Here is an 11693-nt window from a genome sequence, read left to right on the forward strand (position 1 = left end):
GCCCTGGAGTGACGCACAGGAGCGAAGGAGGAACGGCTCCTTTAACTCTCCATATAGGCGGAGTCTAAGATGCGGAAGTGCCTTCCTGTCAAGCCAAAGAGGCGTTTCGTTAAAGGCCAGATGTATTTTTAAGTGAATGCATCTCCTACTCCGGACACTCTTCAGCTGACCAGGTGTTGCTGTCTCGTGGATCCCACTTATTAAGAACGATGTCGGACTCCATTAAAAACGTCGCGATATTTGGAGCCACGGGAATGACCGGGCTGGCGACCCTGCCGATAGCAGTAGCTGCAGGTGAGGAATAAGAGTAATAAAAATAAGTTACAGACGAAATAGAAGAGATCATGTATTTGTGTAACCGTGCGGGAGTCACACTGGGGTCTTTCGGGTGGGTTTCAGTAGGCTTTTCATGCATTGTTACTGTTGGAGTTAAAGTTGGAGTTTTCCGCACAGGCAAAACAAACTTTGATGCTTCAGACTGTTTTCTGAGCGTCCTCGTGCACCTGTAACAGGGTAGTTACACGTCCACCTGTGGAGGTCACAATAGGGTGATAAACATGAGGTCACGGGATTCCCTTGCGTAATAACCACATCTTAACTGTAACAGTTTCACAAAAAGCTGGTAGAAATGTTCCTCAGCCTGTTAAAATCAGAAGTTTCACATGAATATTTATGACATAATTTTTTTTTTTATATCACATGTATTTGGTCAAGTTTTGTTAATTTTTTTAAAGGGTTGAATGAACTGAATGAACACATTTCAAGGCCTGATTTGTAAACTGTAAACTGTAATCCCCGATGAATGTCACTCTCTGCTCTAACTTTCTGTAACCCCCATTAGTACCGCTGCAATAACCCACTGCTCCTCTCACAAAACCCCTTACACAAACACACTGTGTCATATGATTCATTCGATTTAGCAACATTTCCATTTCCTTTCCTTTTGCTCACCCATGGCAAAAAAAAGTCGACTCATGTTTAACGGCACAGGCAGCGTTTTGCTGAGTCACGGCAGTTTGTGACACAGAGAGCTGATAGTAAAAAGCTGTTTGCTATCTTGCCCCCACAGTAAAGGGTGGGATCTCCCCTGAAGCTGTCACAGAGTCACCAGTCAACCTGCATTTGTATAGCACTAATTAAACAAATTAAATTAAAAGTACAGGGAAGACTAGAATACTGCTAAAAAAACAACAAAATTACATAGGAACACATTAAAAAACAGTACAAGCAACAAAAGCTTCTGAAGCAGTTTGTTGCTAGCAGTTTCTGCACAGTAACCAAACAGGAGAAAGTGACATCTTGAGTGTGCTGGTTGGCACCCAGGTGAGATGATCTGTTGTCATTGTGTCACCAAGACAAGTCCCTGCTCCTTTGATAAAAACAACACATTTCCATGACTGTAAGATCCTGCAACACGCACAGAAACCAATGACTTCAATACAAAACAAAAAGCACAGTATGCTATAAGTGAAAGTGTTTCATAATTAGGTGTTTATGGTCGAAGTTTAGTTTAATTTCCATGTTTGTTTGTTTTTCTCTCTCTCTTTATTTTTAGGATACAATGTGACGGTGCTGGTGCGTGACCCCGCCAAGCTGCCTGATGACCACAAGGCATCCAGAGTGGTGGTGGGAGATGTGCTCAAGAAAGACGATGTAAAGAAGACGTTGGAGGGCCAGGATGCTGTTATTATCATCTTAGGCACCAGGAATGACCTCAGTAAGGCTGAAGAATTGCACATACAAGCAAATATAATAAGACATTAAATCAAAATGCACTCTTGCAATCATATCGCCAGCCTACCTGAACTCAAGAGGACTTATTTCAATGCTTAAACTAATACCAATGGAACTGCATGGATTTAAGTTCATGTGGTTTCATGTATCCATAGTAATTGTAATTGCATGCAGTCACTGAATCTTAAAATACAGTTTCCTTACTTACATGTTCACCTTTCAGGAGAAAGACTATATATTTCAGTGATGTAATGATGTAAAACACTCACTAGAGGTCACCAAAGCATTCTTATTACATGTAAAACGTGACATTGGGTCGGTTTGACATAATCTAAAAGACACAGTATAGAGATGAATGAGAATTATAGCATAAAACTAAATAACATATGCATAGCTTATTAAATAATTTAATAAATTAAGGACTGTATAGAAACTACTAACTCTATAAAAACTGGAGAAGTCTCTCCCCTCCAGGGCTGAACATTTCCTCCACAACATGGATGAACTGAGTCCTTGGATCCAGGGGATGTTTGGCTCTGGATTACCTTTTGATATTTTCTTCAGAACATCAAGACAGTGTTTCTCAACTTTTTACTATTTCCTATTTCACAATGGTAAAGAAGTCTTTCAAATATCCCTGGATGCAGATGTGCATCAAGCCAAAATATTGTATCACTTCAAATTTGGACCAAAGCCCACCTCTGGGAACAATTTTCATGCAAGACAGACAAGCCGAACAATCACATAAATAACATTTAATTGACTTAAAAATAAAAACCAGAGCCAAATTTCCCACCAAAAACAAGACATTTCTTTTAAATTTTAAATTAATATTAACTTATAAGATCAATTAACTCACGTTATTGATCTTTTAAATCATTAGTTAAGTCACTAAAGCACATAATAGAGATTTGAGTTTATTTTTATGGTGCTCTCTGAAACATTGGATTTACTTTTACCCAGCGGAGCATCTGTAGGAATGAAGCAAAACAACAATCAAGTGCTGTTCTGCAGTTGTGTGTGTGTAATATCTCTAATCTAACTTGTATTCATTAGGCCCAACTACCATGATGTCTGAGGGCACAAAGAACATAGTGGAAGCTATGAAGGCGCGTGGAATCCGCAAAGTGATCGGCTGCATGTCAGGTATGCCTCGCTGCGTTAAAAAAAGGAAGCAGAAGAGCTCATCGAAGTCTGTACAATCAATCATTTTTCTCATCTCTTTTCTTCCCAGCCTTCCTTCTGTGGGATCGCTCCAAAGTGCCGCCACGTCTGGTTCCTGTGACGGAGGACCACGACAGGATGCACACCGTGCTGAAGACATCAGGGCTGGACTATGTGGCTGTCATGCCTCCTCACATTGGAGGTCAGTAGTAAGAGGAAGCCAAGAGTTTTGGTTGCAAAGGTCCATTTTTCAGCTTTATTCAATCTGGAAAAAATTGAAACCAGCTAAAAAGAAAGTCCAGAAAAACAGTTTCTGGTATAGTTCAATATAATTTTAACCTTTATGTTAAAACTTATAACTCATCTGTCTGTACATAAAAATATAATACTAGGTTGGCAGCACAATTATACCAAAACTTCCTTGTTAAATGCTGCCCTCTTGTGGTGAATTCTTGTACTAAATTTTGCAGACGGGTTTTACAAAAGGTGTCTTTAATACTACAACGAAGTGAGACGATTAAGGAAAGGAGTTACTTTTCTACACACATGTCAGACTGCTCATAATCTCTTTTCTAAATCAATGGTTAAAGTAAATATCGTCAGAATGGACTTGTACTCATTTACACTCAATGAAGGGAAGATTTTCGAGTTTGTTCATCCGGCTGTTACTTAGCGGTTTTGCTCTTCAAGCCCATTTGAGATAGAATGGGACAGTATGTGGGTCGTGGTCTAAAAGGAGTGCAGCGTCTCTGCTGCAAATCAGGAGAGCGTTCATACATTCTCTTGTATTCATTAAATGTTTTGTTCTGCCCTCATCTCCAGGTGACCTTCCTCTGACAGAGAATTACGTGGTGACAGAGAACATGCTAAAGGGAAGAGCCATCTCTAAACACGATCTGGGACATTTCTTCGTCAAGTGTCTCTCCACGTCGGAGTGGGACGGCAAGACTGTTGGAGTGTGCGGAGAGTACAAATAGTCCTGTAGTGCACACTGCTTATGCCCCGTTTAAAATCACTTCCTGTTATTGATGTTGAGCGATGAATGAAGGGAAGAGTTTTGTGTTGAACTGCTAATGTGTGGGGGTTTTTTTTTTTCCTTGCTTCGGTCTTTTCTATTCCCTTTTGTAACTATGATTTAGCATCTTTTGCTTGGTGTTCCTTTCTTATATTTTCTTTCATTATTAGCTGCATATATGGTCATCTTTTTTTCAAAAAAACAAGTGCCAAACCTGTAGTGTTACTTCAGCTCTTTAATTGCTTCTTTCTTCTTCTGCATTTCAATCATTACATCATGAGATGAGTCTTACTGTTCTCACCATTGTCCTAAAAATAAAAGACTTTACTGTACTAAAAGTTGTGTTGAACTTTACCACATTTTCACATTTAAAAGAGAACTAAATCTGTTTTCCACTCCTCGACTCATGTTCGAGCGGGTGAAGTGGTAGGGTGTATTTTAAGCCGAAATGGTTACAGTCTCCCTTGTGTGTGTCCTGCAGAAAAGACAACCAAGCATATCTAGATTTTGCACAGTTCTCTGACCAAGCTGTACCAAATTCACTGTGAAGAGGCTGCACAAATAAGGAAATCTTTTCACTTCAAAAATAAACTGGGTGTTTTTAAAAAAAAAAAAAAGTGAGGTGTGAATACGCCCTTTTCACCGTTTCTGGTTTCACACATTTTACAGTGCACAGCAGTTCCACTCATTGACATTTATAATGCAAAGGTTATATTCAGGCACATTAGATTATAAAAAGAAGGGACTTGGGATTCAAAGAATCCCACTTTAATACTCCTGGATTATAACCTGTGAATTACAAACAATACTTAAAAAGTAACTGCCTGCAAGGATTCAAGGATGGCTGCCAAGTGGGAAGACATTTCTAGCAGGACTTTAATATAATTTAATTTCTTATTAACTGAAAACTGTAAGTGATCACTTTGAAACTTGATATATACTATCCATTGATTTTTTTTTTTTTTTTTAAACACCGAGGTCTTATTTTCTTGGTTAAGGATTTGATTATTTCTATGGGGGTAAGGGATAGGATAAGTATAAGCCATAAGGCTTCAGCCTATTCCTTTTTCGGTTTCTGTTTGAGTACTTTTATGTAAAATTATAATCTGTTGTTGTTGTTGTTGACTGAAATAAATTTCAATTCATTCATTCATTCAATTCATTAAGTAATCTCTGACGATGACCCCAGCCACTCCCCCACCCTGACCCTTTATTTTGGAGAGAATCAAATACACACATAGATTTTTTTTTTTAAATCCCCAAAATTTACCCGAGACTAGGGAGAACAAATAACAGAACTGCATATTTTCAGTGTGTAGAGTTATGATTAGGCTTGACAGGGGGGAGGACTTTAGTTTTATTTTGAAAGCCACAACCGGAACTTACTTTATATTTCGAGCACGTCATGCTTCTCAGTGCAGAAGCAGAGGAGCAGCTACAGCTGTCCTTTTAAAGTTGACTATCCGGTTCTTCATGTGACTGAAAGTCGGGTGTTACAATTAAAATCGAAACCATAGAAACATAAACGCTCGTGATCTGGGGCAGCAGAGTGGGGCCTTCACTGACGGTCGCTTTCAGGTAAATAACTCTCATCTGCTTTGAAGAAGACTGATTCAAACGAATTAATTTTACTGGGCTTAAAATGACCTTTGCTGTGTATGACAGGTACATGTGGGATCCATACGTATTTTCCTTTTCGTTTATTCTTTCTTGTTTTGATTTTTCAGTGCCATGCTCAGAAATGTGTAGACATTTATGTGTATACATTTTAAAATTCTGAATTGGATATAAAATCAATCTACTGGAATCATTTCAATCTTGAAAGTCTAGCATTTAACTTAAAACACAGATGAATTAGAACTCGCTGAATTTTAAGTTTATTCAACAAGTTTTATTCCAGTTTTCTTCTTCTTTTAATAAAAGAGTCTGTACTAAAGCCAGTATAAGGACTGGAATCCAACTTCACTTGGTGATGTAATCATTTAGGAATTAGTGCAAAGGATATTATATAATAAGAATTTAAACAAACTGGTAATTGCAGCAGGGGTTAATTTACACTATTTCCAAGTTTAATAAATGTAAACTTTAGAATATATTAGCCGTACAGCTCGTTTAGCGTGTATTTAATGCGTTTCGTACATGGAAACTACTCTGGTGGAATGTAACGTATAAAAACTCCATTACCCACAATGCCTTCCTATAGCCAACCCCCAACTCTGAACCTCTTGGTATGAAACTCAAATCACGGGCGGGAGAAGGCGAAGGCAGACTTGAAGCTAACGACGTAAGAGCGTTTTGGGATTTTTAAATTAGAACAAGAGTTTTAAATCGATGTTTAATCGTTAACTTATTTATGAATGAACCGAGTAAAACTTAAGGGTAAATTTGCCAGTTCAGGTCGAAGCGAAGGCAGCAAAAGCATTGACGACTAAACTCACGGCGGAGAGACGGGAAGTGATTCAACAGGTTGGTTTGCTTAAAACAACTCTTACTTTCCACATGTGTTTGATCGCGAACTTATTGTTTGGTGGGCTAATTAAGATCGGTTTCAACTCCGTTCAGTCGATTATTTCGACTGTAAGTCGAATTAATTTTTATTTTTACCCGATGGCCTCGGGCGAGACTGTTTCCCTCCTACGCGGTGAAACCAGCGTTACAACCCCCACTCTCCATTTAAAGTACCCACATTGTTATGCTCATTTACAGGCTCACCATTTTAGTCTGAGCTCTACAAGGGCAGGCCCTGAGATTGTTTTAACTGTTATTTTAAAATCCATGTGTTTCCAAACTTTATCCAGGGGTGTAGTGTTACGGATCGTCTCATTAATTTGCAGTCTTTTAGTAAAAATGCTATTTGGTGGTGTGGCGATTCCCACACAAGACTGAGATATGGTTTGAAAAGCTATTTTACACCTAGATAAGTTATTTGGATTATAAAAATGAATTGTCTAGTTTAATGCAGCAGTTTTCTCCACTGGCCTAGAATTTTTACAGTAGTCAAATGTAAAGGCCAAAGGCTGAGATTCTTCGAAAATTGCCCCACTTTTTGCATCTTAACAGGCATCACCTGGTTTGTAAAATCAGTTGTGGGGTAAACAAAAAGCTTAAAAAAGGAAGCCAGTCAGAATTTTTAGACTCCTGTATTGTTATACCTGACAATCAAAATGTATTTTATGTACTAGTAATTTAACTGTAGTAATTAAATATAAATTATTTGCAATTTTTTGTATTGAGATCGAACTTTGTAATTAATTAGTAGTTAAAGCTTTAAAATACATTTACTGGAGTAAGTGCTTTCTTTAGGCTTGCCCCTGTGCCGTTATCCTTCAGCAAAGGGTACAGAAAAATCAGTCACATTTATAGGATTTATTTTATGATCTTATAACAACTATATTATAAACTAAAGAGTTTATCTGCATACAGATAACTTTAATTTTTGCTTCTTCTTGATTTGCACAGTAAACTATCTCAGCAGATATTTTGATAAAGGATATGGTTAATTTAGTCGGTTTGCTTCCGAGGTGATGTGAACAGCCAACACACTTTTTACTGGGGACATCAAGACAGGGACAGTGGTTATGTTGAACCCTGCTAGTTACAGAAACTGTATGTCCATATGTAAATATAAAGGTGAAAGGCTGAGATACTGCACTCTGTTTTGCATCTTAACATCGTTCGGGCATCATCTGGTTTGTAATATCATTTTTGCCACCGTCTACTTTTGAAATTATTATTAGTTGTTTTTCTCAGTGGGTTCATGGGGAGAGAAAATAGAAATAGTCTGTGAATAAATGTGAATGAGCAGTGAGCTACTGGAAAATGTTCTGTAATTTGACACATTTATTTATTTGTGTTGACAGATTTGCTACAGTAGCATTTCTTTGTCATGTAGAAAAGCTGAGGGGAGGCGTGCTGGTTGAAATGTCACTTCTTTTTCTTACATTAAACGTCTAGTTAAATATCTTCACTTCTACAGAAGGAAGAGTTTTGCTGGCTCGGCCCATTTAAGATCAACGTGGCTCACAACCATAATGAACTTGGCATCCCTGGTCTAAATAGTCTCTGTTAGTGAAATTCAATCTTCACAAAAATCCTACTAAGTTCACTAAATATTTACTGTCTTAGACCATATAGCTGGTCCTCAATTGTACCTTTTTTAATTTAAAATACATTATAATAGATAAATGCTTACCACAGCCCCCAAACTAAAACAAAATCCTGTAGTTCTTTTTTTATTGATGAATGCTGGTCGATTACTTTGTTGGTGGTTGCAGCATTTTGATATTATTCTTTTGCAGCTTCAGTTTTTGAATTCAAGTGATTCTAAATATAAAAACCACAAAATATGACCTGTGATATATTTATTACAACCCAGTAACATTTGTGCCTTATTTTGCAGCTTAATGACGATGATGATGCCGAAGGGGCAGAAGCGCAAACTATCAATAGAGGAGGAGGCTTCAGACTACAGAGCTCCCACCTGGGAGAGCCAGCAGCAGTTTCTGCTCACAGTTTCCCTCAACAAGTATCAGTTCTCCCAGCAGCTACGTGAGCCCAGCCTGCGACGGTCCGTCCTGATAGCCAACACCCTGCGGCAGATCAGCCTGCAGATGTCTATGGTACCATCAGTCAACGTGGAGGTGTCAGAACCTCCAGGTATTGCTTCATCTGCACTGACAGCAAGTATTGCCGCTGCAGCAAAACGTCATTCTGCTGTAACGGTTGACAGCTGCTCAGCTCTGGCCACCTGCCCCATGGTTTCCTTAAATTACTCACCAAATTCTACTGAAAAGACAAACTACTCGAGTGAATCAAATTTCCATATCAGTATAGAGGATGATGAGGACTGGGGATCGATGTCCACTGATACTGATTCATCTCTTTCAGCTGTCATTTCCTCTATTCTTGCCGCACTGGACTCTACTATAGACGGGAATCCTCAGCCAGCTCCACGGATACCCCTCAGGCCCTTGGAGAACATGTCCAAGCCCTATGAGGGAAGCGTGGCCTTGGTAAATCACGGTCTCAGAGATCCCGGTGACTGCAGGGAGCAGCAAGAAGACGGCAGCATGGAGGTAATGAGGTCCAGCTACCTTGGGGATTTCACTGTGGAGGACTTGTTCCAGGATATAGACACATCCCTGGTGGACATAGACATGGGAGTGATTGGGCACAGAAGCACTGAAGGTGGACACACAGCTGGGGATGACCTGTTTATGTACCTGCCACCTTTCTCCCCCCACTCCCCTTTCTCACCACACTCTATAACACCCACCTCCCAAAATGCCCAGCCTGCTCTGATTGGCCAGTTGGCATGATGAATACAAGGCAACACTTATTATGTATAGTGACTGTTGTAAGCCCCCTAAGAGCTGTCGACCGCCTTTAAAACAGTATCTTTGGGTTAACTGTGGAACGACTACTTGTTTAAAAAAAACATTTTGTGAAATGTGGCCCTCATTTAAGAATTTTGATGTTGTTATTTTTGTGTATGAATTTTTAAATTCAGCTATCCTTTACACAAAACTACAGCGCTCCTAAAGTCCTGTAAAGGTTCTTTCTTTCTTTTATTAAAATCCTGTGTGCACAAGCTTTTTTAAAAATGTGCAAACAGGACAAATAAGTCGCTGGACTAATGTTAAAAAAGAGGAGGAAAGAAATCACCTCACTGGACTTTAAGGTGTCTGTACAACACTGAGAAAAATAACAATTATGGATTTAATCCATTTTAAGTACAAATTAATGGTTTGTACATTACTTCGCAGTCTAATGATGATCTCGAGGGGGCAGAAGCATAAACCCTCCCCCTCAATCCAAGTCTGATGTACCCATCTTCACTCTCCACCAGCATCTGCTTCAGTCTCTTATCAAAATCTTGTGAGGGGAAGGAATTAGCTCGAGCATCTTTATCATAAACTCTGGTAGAGTTTATAAAAACGGCTTGCGTGCATGAACACCCTTCACTTGCCGTCTGCTCTGTCCTCTGTCGATCATTACACAGCCTTTAACCGCGGGGACAGGTAAAGGTCTGTGCACTGTCTCAGCACAGCTCTGCCAGTTAATGTTGAGGACATTCAGGCCCGCAGTGCATGTGTGAGCTACTGTGTTTTCAGTAAAGCTCTGGGTACATCCACATTAATACAATTTAGTTTTAAACTGTAACCTTAACTGTGTTTGGACCTAACAATCACACCGCTATAGAAGACGCCTAACACTGAGAGTTTTTAAAAATGCAGTCTGAGCTTGGATTATTTTTTTTAATGGTCGGCGGTGATGGAGCAGGCAGACATGCTTGTTTTCTAATGTGTCAGAAACGCGTGTCTGCACGGAGATCTTTTTCCTTTTAAAGGACCATTTTAAGATTTGCATTAGTCCTCGGTGTGCCTTCTTTCTCTTTACACCGACGCAGGCTCGCTCAGTTTACCTGAGCAGTCAGCATGCTAGTTTAGACGAGTGGTTCTCAAACTGCGTGGCATTGATAACAGGGTGAAAAATTCTAATGAAACTTTTGTTTTTTTTTCCCTTTGTTGGGTGGAGGAATAAGTTTGATGCTGTTGCACTGATGATATGCACCTTGTATAAGTAAAATCCAACTTTTTTTCCCCCCCTTTTGTTATTTGTTAGGGATTGAGGTGTTTTTTTTTTTTTTGGCTTCTGAAGTGGGGTATGCCATAAAAAGTTTGAGAACCACTGGTTTGGAGAGATTTATAAAAACTGCTAAAACAATCAGAATGGAGATCATTTTCATTTAAAAAGTGTTAGTGTGGATGTAAGAAAAGGCAGCTTTCAGTCATGCACTGGTGTTCATCCATGCAGCGATTTGACTGTCAGAGCAGCACATGAGACAACTCCTTGTTACCACAAATGTAAAGTGTAAGCTCTGAGATTTGATTTGACTGATATTGGATGGAGAGGATGGCTGAAACACTAATGTTATAGGTCAAATCTTCAGTAGAGAAATCACTTAACCTCTTTTTTTTTTTTTTTATTAATGTCAGGATTTCAAACAGTAGAAATGGGCAGGAATCAAAGATTATCATCAAAAGTATTGATCGGGTGGATTGGCCAAAAGATGTTCACAGAAACAGCATTTAGTTCATTAACAAAATAGTTACCGCGTTTGGTGGATTTTGGCGTTTCACGCAGAGACTGAAAAGCGTGAAAGCAGAATTAGTCTCGTCTGAAGAGTTTCCTGAGTGCAGCTGTGGCTCAGGAAATGATGTGACAGATGGTGGTTGTGAACCGCTCTGTGCACTGTTGTATTTTAGTTTTTCTTTTTTTCCTTTAAAAAGATGTTTTAGAGCCTTTACAGTACTGTGATGATATACAAAGCATCCTCACCCACTCAAGCGTGACAGTCCAAAGCCACTGGTCACGTCACCTCGGGTATCTGCAGCCGTTATGCAACAGCACTTTGTTGTTCAGATGTATTATTGATCAGGTGATTGAGTCCAGATGGTGCTGACTTCCACGCTGTGAGCAGTTCATGAATCAGGTCAGTTTCTGCCAGTTTTAGCAGGCTTCACTTTCTCAGTGGTTTCTTTTGTGGCAGTTTTGTCATAATATGGATTCATAAGTTTGTTCAACTAACAGTATTTATTTTAGAAAAGGTGACATTGCAGGGAACAAGTTCATTTTCAGTTCTGTTAGATGTTACTGTAGGAACATGTAGGAATTTATACCAACTTTGCTAAAATACCCGACGGGATGAAATGTTTGAGGAAGCACCCCAAGTGCTGGTTTTTGTATTTTTATATCCAGGTTATGTATTGAAGTTGCT

The 11693-nt window shown here is 39.2% G+C and overlaps 2 protein-coding genes across 5 annotated transcripts; both read left to right on the forward strand.

The window, feature by feature from the left end:
• Positions 1 to 68: 68 nt before the first annotated feature.
• On the forward strand, positions 69 to 4251 carry blvrb (biliverdin reductase B). Its single transcript, XM_005744994.1, has 5 exons — positions 69 to 294; positions 1556 to 1717; positions 2791 to 2880; positions 2969 to 3100; positions 3721 to 4251. Exons 1-5 carry the CDS (start codon positions 210 to 212, stop codon positions 3873 to 3875), a joined length of 624 nt encoding a protein of 207 aa, XP_005745051.1. The 5' UTR covers positions 69 to 209; the 3' UTR covers positions 3876 to 4251.
• Positions 4252 to 5325: 1074 nt separating this feature from the next.
• Positions 5326 to 10542, forward strand: sertad3 (SERTA domain containing 3). Of its 4 annotated transcripts, none has more exons than XM_005744998.1 (3): positions 6130 to 6379; positions 8313 to 8569; positions 8801 to 10542. In XM_005744998.1, the coding sequence occupies exons 2-3, from the start codon at positions 8317 to 8319 to the stop codon at positions 9229 to 9231; spliced, it is 684 nt and encodes a 227-aa protein (XP_005745055.1). In that variant the 5' UTR covers positions 6130 to 6379; positions 8313 to 8316; the 3' UTR covers positions 9232 to 10542. The 4 variants fall into 4 exon arrangements, with proteins under 4 accessions (XP_005745052.1, XP_005745055.1, XP_005745053.1 ...); XM_005744996.1 differs by having other exon boundaries at positions 6131 to 6197; positions 6306 to 6379; positions 8313 to 10542; XM_005744997.1 differs by having other exon boundaries at positions 6131 to 6197; positions 6311 to 6379; positions 8313 to 10542.
• The last annotated feature ends 1151 nt before the right edge of the window (positions 10543 to 11693 follow it).

This window comes from Pundamilia nyererei, unplaced genomic scaffold, assembly GCF_000239375.1.
Source record: "Pundamilia nyererei isolate P.nyererei 1_Seehausen unplaced genomic scaffold, PunNye1.0 scaffold00152, whole genome shotgun sequence".
Lineage (NCBI taxonomy): Eukaryota > Metazoa > Chordata > Actinopteri > Cichliformes > Cichlidae > Pundamilia > Pundamilia nyererei.

What these genes read in the sequence shown, in the direction of transcription:
- blvrb (XM_005744994.1), top strand. Translation starts at nt 210, where the DNA reads ATGTCGGACTCCATTAAAAACGTCGCGATATTTGGAGCCACGGGAATG. An exon ending in GCCGATAGCAGTAGCTGCAG is followed by an intron (nt 295 to 1,555) that starts GTGAGGAATAAG and finishes CTTTATTTTTAG; the next exon opens with GATACAATGTGACGGTGCTG. An exon ending in CATGCCTCCTCACATTGGAG is followed by an intron (nt 3,101 to 3,720) that starts GTCAGTAGTAAG and finishes CCTCATCTCCAG; the next exon opens with GTGACCTTCCTCTGACAGAG.
- sertad3 (XM_005744995.1), top strand. Translation starts at nt 8,317, where the DNA reads ATGACGATGATGATGCCGAAGGGGCAGAAGCGCAAACTATCAATAGAG.